General features: G+C 40.8%; 1 protein-coding gene across 1 annotated transcript; it reads left to right on the top strand.

The window, feature by feature from the left end:
• Nucleotides 1–11395: 11395 nt before the first annotated feature.
• Nucleotides 11396–16594, top strand: slitrk2 (SLIT and NTRK-like family, member 2). Its single transcript, XM_061979575.2, has one exon. It carries the CDS (start codon nt 12071–12073, stop codon nt 14723–14725), a length of 2655 nt encoding a protein of 884 aa, XP_061835559.1. The 5' UTR covers nt 11396–12070; the 3' UTR covers nt 14726–16594.
• The last annotated feature ends 3161 nt before the right edge of the window (nt 16595–19755 follow it).

Here is a 19755-nt window from a genome sequence, read left to right as displayed (position 1 = left end):
TAACTCATCTCACATAGCACACAGGTACCATCTTCCCCTGCTGGTCCTGCACTAACACTGCCCCTAGACCCACAGGACTCGCATCCGCAATTGCCTTGGTTGTAGCTTCCTTGTCAAAGTAAGCCAGTGTAGTAGCTTTGGCTAGCTCATCTTTAAAGCTCTGAAATCCTTTGTTTCTGTTCTGGACCTAATTTAAATGGCACATCTTTTCTGGTCGGTTGTCGTAGCAGCTCTGACAGAGTTGCAAAACCCGTTTTGAATCTTGAACTAAATCCTACGAGACCCAAGAAACTTCTGACCTCTGAGGCATTTTCTGGTTCCCTGGCCTCGACTACAGCTCTCACTCTTTCTTTTGTTGCTCCTATACCTTTCTGTGACAGCAGTATTCCCATGAAAACCAACCTGGTGATGTTGAATTGACACTTTTCAGGGTTAAGTGTTAAACCACATTCTGCAAACCTTTTCATCACAGCATGTAATCTCGTGTCATGCGTCTCCTGGTCTTGTGCATGTATTATCACATCATCTGATATGTTCTAAATACCTTCAATGCCAGCCAGTGCATTGGTTATCTCATGCTGTTATTGCTCACTGGCCAATGAGACACCAAAAATCAACCTTTTGTACCTGTGTACTGCAAAAGTGGTTATCTTTCTTGACTCTGGGGTCAGTTCTAACTGATGGTAGCCCCATTTGAGGTCTAGCTTGCTAAATATAGCTGAGCCATTCATGCCTTGCAAAATTTCATCCACCGTAGGAATGGGGTACCGTTTCCTCATAATCGCTTCATTGGCCCATCTCATATCCAAACACATCCTAATATCTTTGTGTGATTTTGGGATTATCTCCACTGGGTTTACCCATGGGGTGGGGCCTTTGACTCTTTCTATAATGTCCAAACCAATCATTCCTCTGTTTTATCCGTCACAGCCTCCCTGAGATTGTATAGCATGCGTCCTAATGGCTGGGCCACAGGCTTGACCGCTTGGTCTATTTATAGGCTAACCTGCTTGGTGTTTAGTTTACCTACACCCTTGAAAACATCTGGGTATTTCTGTATCTTTGATGTCTGTCACCACCGAGACATTTTTACCTAGTTTCCACACTCCTAGTTTCATGGCTGTCGTTTTACCCAATAGCAGTTCCCCATTACCCTTAATCACAATGAATTTGGCCTGTTCTGTTCTGTTACAAATTGTGATTTCACATTCAAACATTCCCTTAATTGCTCGCGGTTCGCGGGATGAGTATGGATCCACATCCCAAGGCTCTTTTGGAACATAGGACTTGCATTTTATTTTTTTCCGGCTTCAGTTTTTTCTATACATTTGCTCCCATGATATTGCTTTTGACTCCCGAGTCAACCAACATTTTATGTTCACTCCCCTCACACAAAGTGTAAGTTTGTCTGACATGTCACCCTCTTTCACATTAAATGTAAACTCACTCTCAAGTTCATGTTGCACTTCTACAGTGGTCACATTTTGAGTTCTTGTTCCCCTAGAACGGCACATCTTGAAGTAGTAATCATTCCAATTGCATTTGTGACAAGTCTGGCCCTGTGCCGGACATTTAGGATCCTTTGCCATGTGATCAGTATGTCCACACCTGAAACATTTCCTCCCCGATGTGGTGCCTCCTTCTCTTTCAGGCAGTTTTCCATTCGATGCTAAGTATTTCCCTCTTTTATACGCGTTGCGATGTACAGCCTCCGTATCCCCCGTGTCTTCAGGGAGAGACATGGCCACCATCTGTTCCTCAGTCCTCTCTCATTGTGAGGATAATTCCAATGTGCGGGTAAGCGTCAGTGTATGACCTTCTTTCAGTAATTTTCTACGCACATACACCGACGCATATTTACTCAAGATACTCTAATCTGGTTGTCAGTGTCAGCTTGAAAAGCACAGTCCCTCACGGTTCGTCTCAGACGTGTTGCAAACTGTTGCACAGTCTCACCTGGTTCTTGGCGTAACTTGTGAAAAGTCTGGCGGACAAACGCCGCGTTGACTTGGGGCACAAAGTACGTGTTCAGCGCTGTTACTAAGTTGAAAACACTTCCTGGATGTCTGGTCCAGCTAGATGCAAAAGTAGAGGTCGTCTCCTTTGTTTCACCTACAAAGGATGATTGTAAATGACATCTCAGTGGCCGAGTGGTTAGAGTGTCCACCCTGAGTTCGGTAGTTTGTGAGTTCAAACCCCGGCCGAGTCATACCAAAGACTATAATAATGGGACCCATTACTTCCCTGCTTGGCACTCAGCATCAAGGGTTGGAATTGGGAGTTTAATAATAATAATAATGGATTAGATTTTATATCGCGCTTTTCTATTCAAAGCGCTCACAGAGAAGTGGGAACCCATCATTCATTCACACCTGGTGGTGGTAAGCTACATTTGTAGCTACAGCTGCCCTGGGGTAGACTGACGGAAGCGAGGCTGCCAGTTTGCGCCTACGGCCCCTCCGACCACCACCTATCATTCATTCATCATTCATTCACCAGTGTGAGCGGCACCGGGGGCAAGGGTGAAGTGTCTTGCCCAAGGACACAATGGCAGCGATTTGGATGTCAAGAGGCGGGGAGCGAACCTGCAACTCTCAGGTTTCTGGCACGGCCACTCTACCCGCGTAAAAATGATTCCTGGTGACGTGCGGTCACCATCATGGAAAGAAAAAAAATGTAAAAAGAAAAAAAAATAATTAAAATGTTATATGTATCCAGTGATTATACTATACAGTTATTTAAAAAACTTCACCAGTTTTAGATTATTTTTATTCAAAATCTATGAATTTTCACATTTGCCGTTCAAATACTGAGAAGAGACGGTGCGGTGATCAGCAGCCAGTTGAAGCACGTCACTCAATTGTGCCTCATCATGGATTGCGGACTCGGCTAACTGCTGGCCTGCTGTGCAGTGAGACCGTATTGCTATATGAATTATATTATACATTTCCATAGTTTAGTTAGCTGAGGTATATAATGTACAGTGTATTTTGTCAACAACGGTATGTGTGTAACGTATTTCTTGTGCTGAGCAATCATAAAACTGCTGCGAAGACGCACTGTGTGAGGCTCGCGTAACCCCGCCTCCTGGTGCCGGTTATTGCACCTCCGCCGCAGAGTGCACAACCCCGACCGGAGCGCCACACCAAAACCCTCCACGTGCAAGACCGAATCCACCCAAAAAAAGTCACTTAACAAGAAGCCAAAAAGTGCAAAAACAACATTGCTCGCGCCGGAGGAGCCGCAAACGACTGCAGGGACACAACATTAGGTACACCTGCAGACTGCAGCACGGATTTCATATTTCATTCATTCACAACTCCTCCAACACGAACACCACTGTTCCCGCACTTATAAGTAAAGGTAAGACCATAATAACGTTGTTTTTATTAAATGTGCTTTTTTGTGTGCTACAGTTTGTATGTGTAAAGTTAAAGTTAAATTAAAGTACCAATGATTGTCACACACACACTAGGTGTGGTGAAATTTGTCCTCTGCATTTGACCCATCCCCTTGATCACCCCCTGGGATGTGAGGGGAGCAGTGGGCAGCAGCAGTGACTTCCAACCCTTGATGCTGAGTGCCAAGCAGGGAAGAATGCTGGTATGAGCTTTTAAACATAACCCGTTAACTGCTGCCCTGGTACACAAAAGAGATCTTTGAGAATTCAAGAATTAAAAATTTTATTTTATGGTGCTTGCTATATTCCTATTAAACTGGTGAGGGAGATCATATGCTTTTCCAAAAGTGAGAGTGTATTAGCTGGATGTAGCTTACATGACCAGGAAGAGGGTTAAGATATAATTATTGCAGCTTGTTTGAACTGAAAGGTCTTCTTGGCAGCCAGCTTATTTGTACCATACAGCAACTTGAAAGAAAGGAACATTCAGCACATCTGGACCACCAACTGTATATGCAACATCAGCCCAAAATGTAATCATTTGTTCTTTTTCTCATTTCTTGAAAGGTAGATGAAAATCCACCCACAACATTTTTCTACAGCAGAATGAAACAAACAGGATTAAAGTCAGTCTTTGTCTTTGTATGTGGAGGTGAGTCCTTTAGTATACATACACACACACACACACACACACAGAAGTTGAAGCTTTTAACGAAAATGTAAATTATCCAGTTAAGGCCCAAAATCTATTGACTTGTTACTTATCCAATTTAGAACATTTCCTGAAAGTTTAATTAAATAAATAGCCCACAACTTCTTGAGTTATTTAGCTAACTACATAACTAACTAACTATAGTCAGTTCCTGAAAAGTAGGATAAAGTGGTATTGATGAGATTGAAGTTGAAAAATAAGTGCATCAAAAAGTTGTTCTGCTAAAAGTTGATCTACTTGATTGTCGCTATGAAGATGGTGCCAAGATTAACTGCTGCGTTGTTCACCCTTAACACACCGAAAACGGAAGTCCCGCTTATTGTATAGCTTTATCAATAGAAAGCAAGACAAATACTGCACCGTGATAGCTATGATTTCATTTATCAGTTATTTTCGTAAAAAAATACTGTAATTTTACTAACGTTAAACCGCTACTTTTCTCACACTCTTTGAATCCTGTGTTTTATACAATGCTGCGACTAATTTCTGGATTTTTCCTGGTTAACAAGTTTTACATGCCACCAATGAATTTAGCATCGTCACATCAGACCAATGAATTGGCGAACAGGTCACGGTGGACCAATACATTAGTTCAAATTAAATCAAAAGTACTCACACAGTCATTCAGTAAGCCATTTAGCGTGATATGCACTCACCGTCATCATGGAGGTGAAACAACAAAATGCACATGACGCAGCCCCAAAGCCTAAGGCCATTGACAAAGGGAACATCCATTGTAACGAAAATCCACCACCACCAACGGGCCTCGAAAAAACTGACTTCCGTGCACCAAAGAAGGCGACTTCAGCGCTTTCAGCGCACAGGATGAGTATGGAGCCAAAATACTGCTAGTAAGATTTGGTATCGGATGAAAAAGTTGAATTGGCACCAAAACAAGTTTTGGCAAAAAGTTTAAAGAAATTAATTGGGGTGAATATTTTTTAGTATTGTGACAATCTTTAAATTTTTGTACATTGTTATTGTTTTTTGTCTGTTTCACAGGTTTTTAATTTTCAACTTTCCCTTTTGAACATTCGCTTCTCTTTTTTACGGTTTCAAACTGATGGCAGTAATTTTGATGTTGAGGGGCGGGTCCCTGTGGGCGGGGCCTACAAGTTTACCCAGAAGCAGTTTTACTAGACTTGGGCTTGCAGTTAAAACACCATAGAAGAAGACAGGAGGACTGAGAGGGTCTAAATCTATGTGTAAATATTTCATGTATCTATGTGTACAATAACATTTGTACAACAATGCTATGGGTGCGACTTATACTTAAGTGCGCTCAATAGCCCAGAAACTATGTTATGTAGAACATGGTTTAAGAAAAAAAAAATCTTTGATGTAGTGAAGCCAAAATATTTTAAGCGCAATGTGGCAAGGTACAACTGCAATTAACTAACCACTGTAAATTCCAGACTATAAGCCGCTACTTTTTTCCTACACCTTGGACCCTGCGGCTTGTAAAACGGTGCGGCAAGTTTATAGATTTTTTTCTCGCTAATGCCCATAATGTTTTGTGTTCAATAGTTTGCATTAAACCAAGGCAGAAAACTGAAATGGTGTGGTTATTGTTTGTGCAATGGCGGCGTCTTTTGGAAAAGTTCGCTCACTGCAGTTATTGCGGGTTGAAAATGTACTTCCTGTTTTAATGCCTTAAACCGAAAGTACGTTTATCTGATTGGAAAACTAGCTTCTGCAGCTAGTGGGTCCATGACGATGACTCCTGTTGAGTTTGATTAGCCGTTCTACTACGTTGTTCCAAACACTGTTTGGAAACAATTAAAGATATGTAAATTAACATTTACAAAATATTTCTGTGTAAAAAACACATTTCACAACGCATATTACAGCAGCTTATAGTCTGGTGCGGCTAATATATGGAAAAAAAAATGTTCATATAAAATGTTGTGTGCGCTCTAAAGTCCACAAAACACGGCAATTAAAAGGGAACTGCACTTTCTTTGGAATTTTGCCTATCACTCACAATCAATATTAGAGACTAGAACACACTCTTTTTTTTTAGGATTCTTAATATAATTAAAAAAAAATGCTCTCAAGATGTGGCTAATGGTAATCACCATTGGAGCCTTCAAAGCCTTCTAAAACAACTTCAAAACCCTCCATCAACGTTATACACGCTGCGAGTATATATGGAATGTAGTAACAGACATATCAATAACAATGTGTAATATGTTCAGTATTTACCGTATTTTGGTAATTTTATGCATTATTGGAACGTATTTCCTCAGCGCATTTATTTACGCTCCCATAACATCGCACTTTTGACATCCGGAAACAAACAAGTTCTAATCAGAATCAGAATCAGAAATACTTTATTAATCCCCGAGGGGAAATTAAAAGTATTTCTGATTCTGATTTTGATTAGAATCATAGCAGACATGGTAATAGACGACAAAGATGACTATTTTTGGACAAATGAGGATTCACAACCTTATCTTTTTGAAGCTGAATATACAGAAAATGAGCTGCTGTTTATAGAAGCGAGCACGAACAGAGGGCTAAACGTTGGAACAGATGGAAGTCATGACCGGCGTGACTTCCGAGTATAAATGTGGAACTTGGAGCCAAGCTATGCCGACATAAATGGCGTTGTTACCCAAAATCAACTGGAAACTTTGACCATACGAACAACTATCCATTGAGTAAGTCACTATAATATCGATCATGATGCATGTATCAAGTCAATTTTTGTTATTACAACTGCATACACTGTGTACAAACAAAACATGAAAATGTGGGCTAATACTTTACAGATACTGTAATATGGCTGTTTTTCTGTCATCACAGATTAGTATCCTATCGCATTGCGTTGTGCATTACAAACTCAAGAGCGATTCAGCTGCTGACTCAGAAGCTAGCTTACGGCTAAAACCGTAGCATGCCGTCGCAAGGCGATGTTTTATTAAGCGCAATAAAAAGTACCTTAAAATAACAATGTCCCTATAGCTATGCTATTATACAGGCTACGGAAAGTAAATTAAGTATTGTTGGCAGTTTTTGAATGCATTTTTAAGTGATTTAGTGGTAGAATGGATTGCTCCCTTTAGCTTCATTGCTAGCCACCTGGAACAAGCCGGTTATTACAAATTAGAATGCAAAAAAACCCAAAAACATTTTGTTGTCTTGTCTCTCATAAGGATTGTGAGCAATAGGCAAAATTTCCCCCCAGACAAACAAACCAACAGCAATGATTACATAACGTTGAACCTTCATTATCATGAATTGATTAACGTGGACCCCGACTTAAACAAGTTGAAAAACGTATTCGGGTGTTACCATTTAGTGGTCAATTGTACGGAATATGTACTGTACTGTGAAACCTACTAATAAAAGTTTCAATCAATCAAAAACCTCCTGGCTTTGGCAGTTAAGCACACACATTAAAAAGAACACTGGTTGCCCAACAAACAGGTAAGAACAACACATAATAAAACGTTGTTATTTTTACAAGAAAAAAGAAGATAGCAGAAAGGAGGTGGATAAAACCAGAACATGTGCCCAACAACTCAGGGTGTGGTGAAAAGAACTAGCAGAATCAGATAGACATACAACGTCCTGTACCAAGATAGCTGTGTGCTGATTATGATTTAATGCACATGGATATTGGCACTGTTTTGACATGCCGATGGCAGATCTTGTACATAATGCCACAGTACCAAATAACAAGTACCCAAAGCTTGTTAGCAACATAACAGATGTGTCTTATCTGGGAAACACTTGACATGATGTATGACACGAACACTAATGATACTCAATGTGGTAATCACTATCTTGTATTTGCTTCACGCAAACTGACATCACACGTAGTTCACACATTGGTATCATCTCACACATTATCTTTCCAACACTGTGTTCCATTATTTGACACGGCTAACATCTTTGTAGTAAAATGGTTCACCAGTCTTTGGAAAGCACCTATGTACAGCATGATGTCTGACAGATATCTGATGCTTGCACACAGCTTTGGATTGCATATAATTCTGTCCAGCTTTTGCAAGATCTTGGTACAGTACCTAAGTACATGAGATAGTCTAGTGTGGATTCATTATTGTATAATACATATTTTTTTAAATCCAAAAAGCACACAATATTGAAATACAGAACATCCTGAAAGTATTCATAGGGCTTCACTTTTTCCATATTTTGTTATGTTACAGCCTTATTCCACTATAGAAGAAATTAATATTTGTTCACAAAATTCTACACACAACACCCCATAATGACAACGTGAAAAGTTTTTTTTAGAAATGTATGGAAAATGTATTAAAATAACAAACTTGTACATAAGTATTCACAGCATTTGCTCATTACTTTGTTGACACACCTTTGGCAGCAATTACAGCCTTAAGTCTTTTTGAATATGATACCACAAGCTTGGCACACCTATCTTTGGCTCTTTGAGCAGTTTTGTCCATTCCTCTTTGCACATTCCCCTTAAATATATATATATATATATATATATAAACCCCGTTTCCATATGAGTTGGGAAATTGTGTTAGATGTAAATATAAACGGAATACAATGATTTGCAAATCCTTTTCAACCCATATTCAATGAATGCACTACAAAAACAAGATATTTGATGTTAAAACTCATTAACTTTTATTTTTTTTTCGCAAAAAATAATTAACTTAGAATAAAATAAAATAATAATGTAACGTTAGGTAATTACAGTACTCCCACCTTACATTCCTCAGAGACATTTGTATTAGATCTTTTAAGCAGGTGTTTTTTGTTTACATTGTTATTGCCTTCTGGTTAGCTAATGTTTGCCCTGCAGGTAATAGTCACCTTTCCACCCCTTTATATATTAGGTATAGTTGTAAGTAAAAAAAAAAAGGTCAAAGACAAAGCTATTCGGTTTTTTGTGAGTATATACACTTCACTGCCGATGTGGGGGGGGGGCGCCACCTAAAATCTTGCCTAGGGCGCCAGATTGGTTAGGGCCGGGCCTGGTCCCAATGATTGTCACACACACACTAGGTGTGGTGAAATTTGTCCTCTGCATTTGACCCATCCCTTTGATCACCCACTGGGAGGTGAGAGGAGCAGTGGGCAGCAGCGGTGCCGCGCCCGGGAATCATTTTTGGTGATTTAACCCCCAATTCCAACCCTTGATGCTGAGTGCCAAGCAGGGAGGTAATGGGTCCCATTTTTTTATAGTCTTTGGTATGACTCGGCCGGGGTTTGAACTCACAACCTACCGATCTCAGGGCGGACACTCTAACCACTAGGCCACTGAGTAGGTATACAGGTGCTACCTGTATTATTACGCATACGTATTCTTCCGCCTATGTATTCTTCTACCACGCGCAGACAATAGTTCTCTTTTTTTCTCACAGTATTAATCATTTATGAGAGTGCATTCGTGACCACACAACATTGTAAACCGAGAACCGCCTGTGATGTGGAAGTTCACTGATATTACATATTTGTTACATCAGACATTCATGGTGATTGTATTCCCTTTTTACAAAAAACTTTACACTTTTTTGTGCTTAGTACCATATATATACTTTGAATTGAAAAAGGAGCAGTTACATTTGTTGAATGATTTATACCCATGTGACCTATTGCGGCACTGATGCAGTTTGTTGAATTGTTAGATTTGACATCCTATTAAGGTATGAGAAATGTTATATGGGTTTAAAATTACATTTAACTTTCGAAGATTTGCAAACCCCTTCTCATCTTGACACATGGCTTATAGGGAAGTCATATCTGATAATCAGATGACTGTCACATGACAATTCCAACAATAAACGAGTTAAGGTCAAGTACCAAGCTGTATACAGCCCTTATTTTCATTTCTTTATTGGATTTAATTGTTGTGTTTGGAACTTCAGTGTGTGTGCATGTACATGAATGTGTGTATTTATGTGTGTGCGTGTGTGTGTGTGGGGGGGGGAGAGAGTCTATGGCCCCCTTTACATTAGATTATCCAGGGTAAATCACACCTAACCATATCCGTGTCCACACACAACAATGCCACCGTTTAAGACCCCTTCCCCCCCTCCGTCCGCCAGCGCAACGTGACCTAGTACGCATGCGCGGAAAATGCACATGTCATAGTCACCTCCAGTGTTGCTTTGTGTGCAAGTTCTTAAATTTAACTTTTCTGAACAAATCCAGTGTTGTGGTATTTCAATTAACTGGAATCCAGTGTGCTGTGGGACCTTATTGTAGGGAATCACACCTGAGCCATCATAAATTAATAACATCTTTAATAAACACGTGAAAGTAAACAATGGGACAAAGAAAATTTTACATCCATCAAAGTAGGGATCTAGATATCTGGTCAGGACACTCCTCACTCTTTTGCCTTCACCTTCATTGTCCATTAGTTTTTGGTGACTTTATATACTCTGGACCTAGACGTTGAGTCTGCGGCATACATGGCGGACAATAACTGATACAGTCTGTTTTGCTAGTCCAAATGCATTCGCTGTTTTCCATAGTTTTCCCTCGTCTTCCCTCGATGGCCAGGTAATACAAAGCACACGCTACCTTTTTTATCACATCCACGGGAGCTCGCATTCTCGTTGTCTCTCCTTCGACAAATGGACAAAGTTTTTCGGTAAGTAGAATCACAGCTGACCCTGACATTGGAAAGTTCTCATGCCGTCTGAGAAGTCTTGTATCCCAAATAGCTGCAATCGCTTTCTCTTAAGGTATTCATGTGTGAGTTCCACATTACAGTACTACTACAGTACATGTAGAAGAAGGAGAAACGCGGCCATGTCTGGATAACTCGCCTCCATATTTCCAGTGGTTAGCTCCGAGTTACAAAACCGCTTTATTATGAAGCTGGCTGTTGCGCGTTCTTTCTGACGTCACTTCCTGTGTGGGGCGCGGTCTTTCTGGCGTCACTTCCTCTCCGAACTGAGTTTGTAAACGATCAATGAGTCCATACAAAGCCAAGTGCCGGAGATTCAAGAAATACATGGCGCACTTGTAAAAATGTGTCCTAGGAGGGGGACCTTAAATGCTGGTTTAGTGTGGCTGAAACAGGGTTTAGGCTAAATAATTATTCGTTTAAGGTGTTAAACGACCCAGTGTAGACATGGCCTATAGATGTGTCGGACTGGCTGACTTGAACACTCATTGGTTTAAATATCCCGCCTCACCCCCCTCCGCCTCCCTCGCTGTTTCTTTCTCTCTCTGTCTCTCTCTTGCGCGCACACACACACACACACACACGCACGCACACACACACACCCGAACACAAACACACACAGTCACCAGTAGCAGCAGCAGACGCTCAGTGCTGCACTTATTGTGGAGGAGGAGGACCAACGGCGGCAGTTATCAGCTTGGGGAAGATACATTTCCCATGACTCCAGCTCTCTATCCTGTGTCTTGCTTCTTGCCTTCCCGAGAGTTCATTTTTAATCCCTTCCTTTGTTTTACACACCGACTACTTGCCGTGTGTCATTATGCAATGACAACAATTTTTTTTTTTCCCTGTGACTTTTAACCGTAGGCGAAAATGAGATGCTCTTTTTTTGTGGACGTGCGGCGAAAGAAGGAGCCTTTGGACATTGGTGTCAGCCTGTGAGTATTTTCTGCAAATGCTGGTGAGCAGATCCCCAACAATCCACCGAAAATGTGGCGACTCTGAGGGGAAAAAGGGGAGGCAGTGAGTGGATTTTCTCCTTCCACGCAGCAGCACATATGCAGCATTTTTTTTTCCTTTAACGAGATCCCTTATTATTTTATGCAGTGGAATTTTGGAGTTCCAAAGTGTCGGTCAGTGGACATTCAGTGTGTGAAGATTTCTTCTTAATACCGAAAAGCAGTTATGGCCTTGATGTTTTTATGCTCGTGTGCGAGACCCTGCTTGTGAACCACTGACTTTGTTTCTGTCAGAACGCGAGGCTCACACTGCATACTTAAATGCCGGATCCATATCTTAACGATCGCTTTTGGCTGTAAAAATGCTGAGCGGTGTCCTCTTTCTGAGCGTCCTCACGGTCACCAGCCTTTCGTCGTCCGAGACTGAGACCCGCAGAACTTCAGCCTTTAAAGACATCTGCAAGATCCGCTGCGCCTGTGAGGAGAGGGAGAACATTTTAAACATTAACTGTGAGAGTAAAGGATTTACCACCGTCAGCCAGTTCCAGGCACCCTTGAATAAGATCTCTCAGCTTTTTCTCAACGGAAACTTCCTGTCTCGAATCTGTGCAAATGAATTTTTTAATTACGGCAATGTCACCTCACTGCATCTTGGGAATAATGGATTACAGGAGATCCAAACCAACGCTTTTCAGGGGCTGCGCTTCTTGAAGAGGCTGCACTTGAATAACAATAACCTGGAGGTGATAAAGGAGGACACATTTGCAGGATTAGAGAGTATGGAGTATTTACAAGCAGATTATAATTATATCAGCACCATTGAACCCGGCGCTTTCAGCAAGCTTAACAAGCTTAAAGTGTTGATCCTCAACGATAACCTCCTGTTGTCTTTGCCTCCAAACATTTTCCGTTTTGTGCTCCTCACCCATTTGGATTTACGTGGCAACAGGCTCAAGACTCTGCCCTTTGCAGGGGTACTGGAGCACATCGGCGGAATCATGGAGATCCAGTTGGAAGAAAACCCGTGGAATTGTACTTGTGATCTGATTCCGCTTAAATCTTGGTTGGACACCATTTCGGTTTTTGTGGGGGACATAGTGTGTGAGACGCCATTCAGGCTTCACGGTAAAGACATCACCCAGCTCATAAAGCAAGATCTGTGCCCGCGCAGGAACGCTGGAGAACGAGTTCACCCTGCCTCTGACTATCACTTCAAGGGCGCTCTGCCCGCAACCTACCTCCCTGGCATGATCACCCCCACACGTGTCCCTAAGGCTTCACGGCCACCCAAAATGCGACACAGGCCCACTCCTCGCATTGCAAAGGACAAACATGTCTTTGGGCCCATTATGGTTTACCAGACACGTTCTCCCGTGCCTATTTTGTGTCCGAGTGTGTGCGTCTGCACTTCACAAAACCCTGACAGTGGACTGAACATTAATTGTCAAGAGCGGAAGTTGCATAACATCAGTGATCTTAGCCCTAAGCCCTCCTTTCCCAGGAAACTGCACCTGACCGGTAACTACCTTCATGTGATTTACAGAACTGATCTAACGGAGTACAGTCTGCTGGAGCTGCTTCATCTAGGAAACAACAAAATAGCAGTGATTCAAGAGGGTGCATTCGAGAACCTTACAAATCTGAGGCGGCTCTATCTGAACGGGAATTACATACAGTCCCTTTCACAATCACTTTTTGCTGGCCTTCAGTCGCTCCAGTATCTTTATTTGGAATATAATATCATCAAAGAAATCTTTCCACAGACATTTAATGCCTTGCATAATCTACAGCTACTTTTTCTCAACAATAACCTGTTGCGGTCGCTGCCGGACAATGTGTTCGGGGGAACCATGCTAACAAGGCTCAACCTGCGAAATAATCATTTCTCATATCTCCCAGTTAAGGGTGTGCTCGATCAGTTATCTGCCTTTATCCAGATAGACCTCCAGGAGAACCCTTGGGACTGCACCTGTCACATTGTGGCACTCAAAAACTGGATGGAGCTCTCCAGTACCAGTGTGGTGGTTAATGAAATCACTTGTGACTCACCCTCCAAGCATGCGGGTCACCTGCTGCGTTCACTGCGCAATGAGGCCATTTGCCCTGAGCCAAGTGCAGAGCCCCCGCCTCAATACGCACCCCCTACCAAAGCCCCTACATTAGTAAGCCCCAGCACTGAGTCACCAACCCCCTTTTCCTCGTCGTCTTTCAGCTCAATCAGCCCCACTGAATTCCGCATGCAAACCCCTGAATTACATCCAGAGGTACCGCTTTCAGTTCTAATTCTGGGCCTTCTTGTAGTTTTCATTCTGTCCATCTGTTTCGGAGCAGGGCTCTTTGTTTTTGTTCTAAAACGACGCAAGGGGGTGGAACACGTCCCAACAGGCTCAAACAATATAGATCTTAACTCATTTCAAGTGCAATATGGCTCCTACAATCCTGAACCCACCCAAGACAAAACCTCGGAAAGCCATGTATATAACTATATCCCGCCACCTGTGGGTTTCATGTGCCAGAACCCCATTTACATGCAGAAAGATGGCGAGCAGGTGGCGTATTACCGCAACCTCAAAGAGCTTAGCTTCGGTTCACTGAATGCAAAAAAGGAGGATATTCTGACACGCAGCCCAGGAGCGTACACAATCAGCGCAGTGGATTTTATGGATAAACCCCCGACAACGCGTGGTTTGACCACCCCAGAACCTCCTGAGATGTTGTATCAAAATGTCGGGGAGAGGCCCAACAAAGAGCTTCCAACAGCTACCGGCACCTCTCCTTTCAGTTACAATTTCTGCACTTTACCCAAGAGACCTTGCATCGTGCCCCCGTACGAAGCTTCCACAGCCCCGAGGCATGTCTCCAACCAGGACAGATTGTACGGGACCCCCAGGAAGTGCTTCGGAGTGGCGCTCCCATCCAAAAACAGTGAGCACCAATTTCTTCTTCATGGGAAGGTAAAAACAGAACCGGACTACCTGGAAGTTCTGGAAAAACAGACTACTATGAGCCAGCTGTAAGCCAGTGATAGATTTTCCTCTCAAAATCTACTCCCAGTCTGCCTGCAAGGTTATTTGCTGCTTTCATAACAATTATTCAGAGTTCACCAGTAACTGCTATAATAGCCTACTATGTAACAATCATATGTGTTGAAACACATACGATTGAGAGACAGCAGACAACCCACTTTTATCCCTCCCATATATTTTCCCCCATTTTCTTTCCAATATGTACAGTATAAGTGGATGATGAGGACTATATTTTTTTTCTCCCAGAGTGTATAAATTATTCCATCAAAAGACATAGATGACGATAAGACTGTGTACAAATAAGGCCTTGTGCATTCTTTTTATAGAACTGAATTTTATTTTTTTTCTCTGAAAAAAAATATTCATTGTAGATGGGGAGAAGCTACAGAATAACAATCCTGTATATACAAAGCTTGCACATGTAAAGGATGTGCCCAAACCCCCCCCCCCCCCCAGCCCCTAAAATTGAATAAGCAAAATCTCACTACATTTATTCTATAAAGTGCCTTTGCACTCAATTGTTTTGTCTTTGATTCTCTCTGCAAAATTCAAATGTTCTTTTATTCCGATTGTGCTGTACTTTGAAAAATAATTGTATCTAAAAAAAAAAAATATATATATATATTTGTTGAAAAAATATTGCGAGATGTACTTGAGACTGGGAGGATCATTATCTTTAATTTCTGGCACAGACAAACATATATTTTACTTTCGGTATTGTCTTTGGCGATGTACAACTTTACAGAACATTGTATGCTACGAGAGAGTGAGAACAATATAGCGTTGTACAGTTGTGCCATTAAATTTTCACTGAAGCACTTTGTCAAGAAACTGAGCTGGAGGTGCATTTTGTTTAGACTGTGCATGATTATTTTGGGATGCAGCTGTGGAATGTTCTAATCAGTGTGTGTGTGAGTGTGTTTGTGGTGGGAGGCAGAGAAATAGGAAATTGAGCTTGCCCGCAGCTTCAGCTTCTCTGTCTCCCCGGTGGAATGAAAATGACACCTTTTGCCTCCTCCTGAGTTTAACCCATGATTACCAACACGTCAATGACACTTAAATGTCCTGCAATGATTCTATAAACATTTAGTGCTTGACTGGAGCTCGTTACCTACCTAAGTGACATATAGGGAACATTTTGGAGTGGTTGTTATTTGACTTCCCAAAAATGTCAGGCTGTCAGACATACACATCTGAATGAGCTAGCTCGTTTTCAAAAGCCATTTTTTTTTGCCATTAATATGTCATTTTGAACCCAATTGTAATGCTTTAATGTGGTCATCAAACCAACTGCTCTTATTATAGTTCTTGAATTAATTAAAGGGCTGTTTGAGTTTTGCTTAAAGTTACATTTTTAAACCAAAAAATATAATAAGAATGCCACCAGGTAGCTTATGTTAGCATTAGTGGTTTAACAAAACATATATTTTTTAAATGTCTATATTTTTCACAATTACTCATTTGAATAGAAATTGCTCATTGATCTGAGAAATTTGTTTGGCATTCAGGCTTGTCACTCACCGCTTTTTTGTACACATGTACATCACAATCACGTGCACTACATACACAAAAACAATCGCAGAGAAGCAACTTCCAATTAGCAGTCCTATTGTTGTTATTATAGAATATACTTATACATACATAGCTGATGTTCGTAACTAAACTTTGGTAAATTGCTATCATTAACAAACAAAGGTAATGTGCACCTGTTACGTGGTTTACGTTTTATGTGCTAAAAGCTGGAAGAGGATGGAATATAATGCATGCAACACACTGGAAAGTTAGCGCCCTCCAGACATCCGCGTAACAATTGCAAGCAGCCTCTAAATATAAAACATGCTACAAAAATATGTATTTCACCTTACAATTGCTAATGTAGCGAAATTTCGTTCTTATCTGTGCTGTAAAGTTCAAATTTGAATGACAATAAAAAGGAAGTCTAAGTCTAAGTCTAAGGGGAGCCTGACATGACTGCTTTGTCACAATAGTAAACATGGTAATGAGCCACTCAATACATTTCACTGTTTATAAAAATATTTCCTTTTGTTTTATTTAAAGTAAACTTCTTGAACTAGGCACAGTAGTGTGTAACATCACAGGTCTTTGAATGTAATGGGTTCTATGACGGAGTTCGTAAACACACAATTAATTTCAAATAATTTTATTTGGTGCTTGGCCCCCCCAGAACATCACAATTTTAGCAGGTAACATGCCTTCTAAAAAGAAAAACAAACATTTAAATGATAAATATGTTTAAAAAACAATACAAATAGAATACATTACAAACAGCTACAGTAGTTTTATGAAGTACTAAATTAATAATGTATAGTGAAACTCGATTTACCAACACCTTCATTTGCAAAGTTTTCGGTTAACAAATCTTTACTTTGCGCCAAGTGTGCCTCTGTGTGCGAACCATATCTTGGCGTATGAAGGCTTCATTCATTTATTATTTTTGCATGCCGCCTGAAGTCATCAGCGGGCTGCAATTTTGATGACATTACTTCTCTACATGCGAGCAAAGGCAATTTTGGAGAAACGGGGCTCCCGACGTCACATCCTGTTTACATCCTGTACACACGGGCGTGGCCATTTCGAAAAGCTTCGACAGCGAGCGGCACTTTTCCGCAAATGTCATACCTTTCTGATCACTTTGTGTGATCAGAAACGCTTTAAATGTGTCCAAACTCTCACAGTCTCGCTGTATTGCTTTAGTTTGCTATAAAGCTGCTTTGAGCTAGCGGTTTAGCGAGTTCGCCTCCAGCTTGCAGCACCTTCCGTTCTAGGATTTTATCAGCAAGTCTTTAATTGTGATGAGACCAAAAGAAGATGCCACAGGGGACATTTATTACAGCGAAGGAGAAGGCAATACCGAGACACAAGCCAATGAAGGATTGCCTCATACTGATAGTTTCTGCTAATGCTAACGGTGACTCCGGGAATCCACTGCTCGTTTTGTTAAACAATGCCACAAATATTTGCTGACACAAGATACAATGATATTCCTTTATTTGTTTTTCATTGTAACAACATGGTGATTAACAGTGCACCAACAAGACCCTCTGTGTGTGTGCATGTTGACCTTTAAGCTTGCCGTAATGTTGTGTTGTTTGGATAAAAAATATTGTTGAGCTATTACTCCCTTGTTATGTTGGTGATGTAATGAGTATGTATATATATATATATATATATATATATATATATATATATATATATATATATATTAGAGATGCGCGGATAGGCAATTATTTCATCCGCAACCGCATCACAAAAGTCGTCATCCATCCGCATGCGCCCGAACCAACATTTTATCAAAACCACACCCGCCCGCCATCCGCCAGTTGTTATATATCTAATATAGACGATGCAAGCATATTAGTGAGGTTATAAAGCTTTTGCCTGTTAAAGAAAGGAGACTGATCCAATGGAGCAGAGACATTCAATGCGTGATAATATTATTTATCATTATTATAGTATTATTGTCATTTTCATTAAGAAAGTGTTGACTATTGTTGCCAATGCCCTCAGATCAGGAGTGCGTTCCTCACACTTTGTGTGCGCAGTTCCAGCAAGCAGAACGATGCTTTTAAGAAGTTAAAAAAATGTTTTAGAAAGACTAGGCCTATATTTTTGTTAGGTAAAAAAATGTTTCTGTATTTATTTCAATGAATATTAACTTGTTAACGTTATAATGCTCAAATAGGGACGAGGGCGGGGTGCACAGTGAAACAGTGAACAATTTTGCGACAAAATGAACCTTTATTGATTGATCTGCAGCCATGACAAAATATCAGACAATCTCCATTGTCAACGACAGGCAGGAAAATAAAGATGAACACATAGCCTATGTTGTAGGCATATAGGCTCATACGTTTTTAAGTTGAAATAAAAAAATAAATAAAAAATGTGCCTCATAAGCCTTAGGCTGTCAATCACGCGCACAAACTTAAATTATACAATAACATATGTATGTCATCCCTATTTAAACAAAAATAAATTAAATAAATAATAATAATAAATTGCCTGCAACTTATTGGCCAAGGCAAAAAGCTGAAGGGGGGAAATCAAACCCATCAGACTGCACTTTATCATCAAACTTGAATTATAATGAAAATAGACGGTCGCGACAAACAAAGCAGGCTAAATATCCTTACATTGTCGCCAATCGGAGATGCGCTTCACTTGAAAGCGAGGCCAAATAATTAACACACAGTAGTATATCTCGAATAGAAAAAAACACAATAAACAACGCAATTGCCTTAATTCCTTTGCATTGTAGTGCGCCCAAACAACACGTAACCATCAAAATTATTCAGCTGACCGAACTCAATATAGGTTAGACATGGGCTTATTTGGTATAGCCTATAGGTAACGTAGACTAATTTGTTTAACATATCCAACCGTATGTCTACTTACTTTTTTTTTTGTTAGCACTATGCAGGAATAAAATGGCATCTACAGTGCCAGGATTCAGGCGAGAGCGCCTGGCCTCTAAAATGTGCCCTGCTGCGCTGAAGGAGCGCTCACTTGCGCCACTTGTTGCTGGGACGCATAGGATTCTCTTGGCAAGGTGTTGTAGTCGTGGGAATGATTGTCCTTGTTTCCCCCAAAAGGAAAGTAGATTTTCCTCTGCTGATCCGTCGAGATGCAAGTTTGTAGAGGAATAATCCTCTACTTCATCAACAAGTACAGGTGTATCCTCCTCCCACTCTGTGAAGTCAATCCTTTTCTTTTTCGGTGATGCACCATCAGCTCCACCTAAAGGACCGATAAAATCTATACGTTTTTCGTATGTGGGTAACAACATTTAACTATGTATATATATTTCCGAATTGGTTCAACCGCAACCCGCCCGCATCTGTTTAAAATCTATTTTTTTCGTCATGTCACCCGCCCGACTCGCGGATTATCCGCGGACTCCGCGGTTGCGTCCGCAAACCGCGCATCTCTAATATATATATATATATATATATATATATATATATATATATATATTTATTTATTTATTTTTTTCACACACA

This window comes from Nerophis lumbriciformis, linkage group LG19, assembly GCF_033978685.3.
Source record: "Nerophis lumbriciformis linkage group LG19, RoL_Nlum_v2.1, whole genome shotgun sequence".
Lineage (NCBI taxonomy): Eukaryota > Metazoa > Chordata > Actinopteri > Syngnathiformes > Syngnathidae > Nerophis > Nerophis lumbriciformis.
This window is presented reverse-complemented; position numbering and strand designations above follow the sequence as displayed.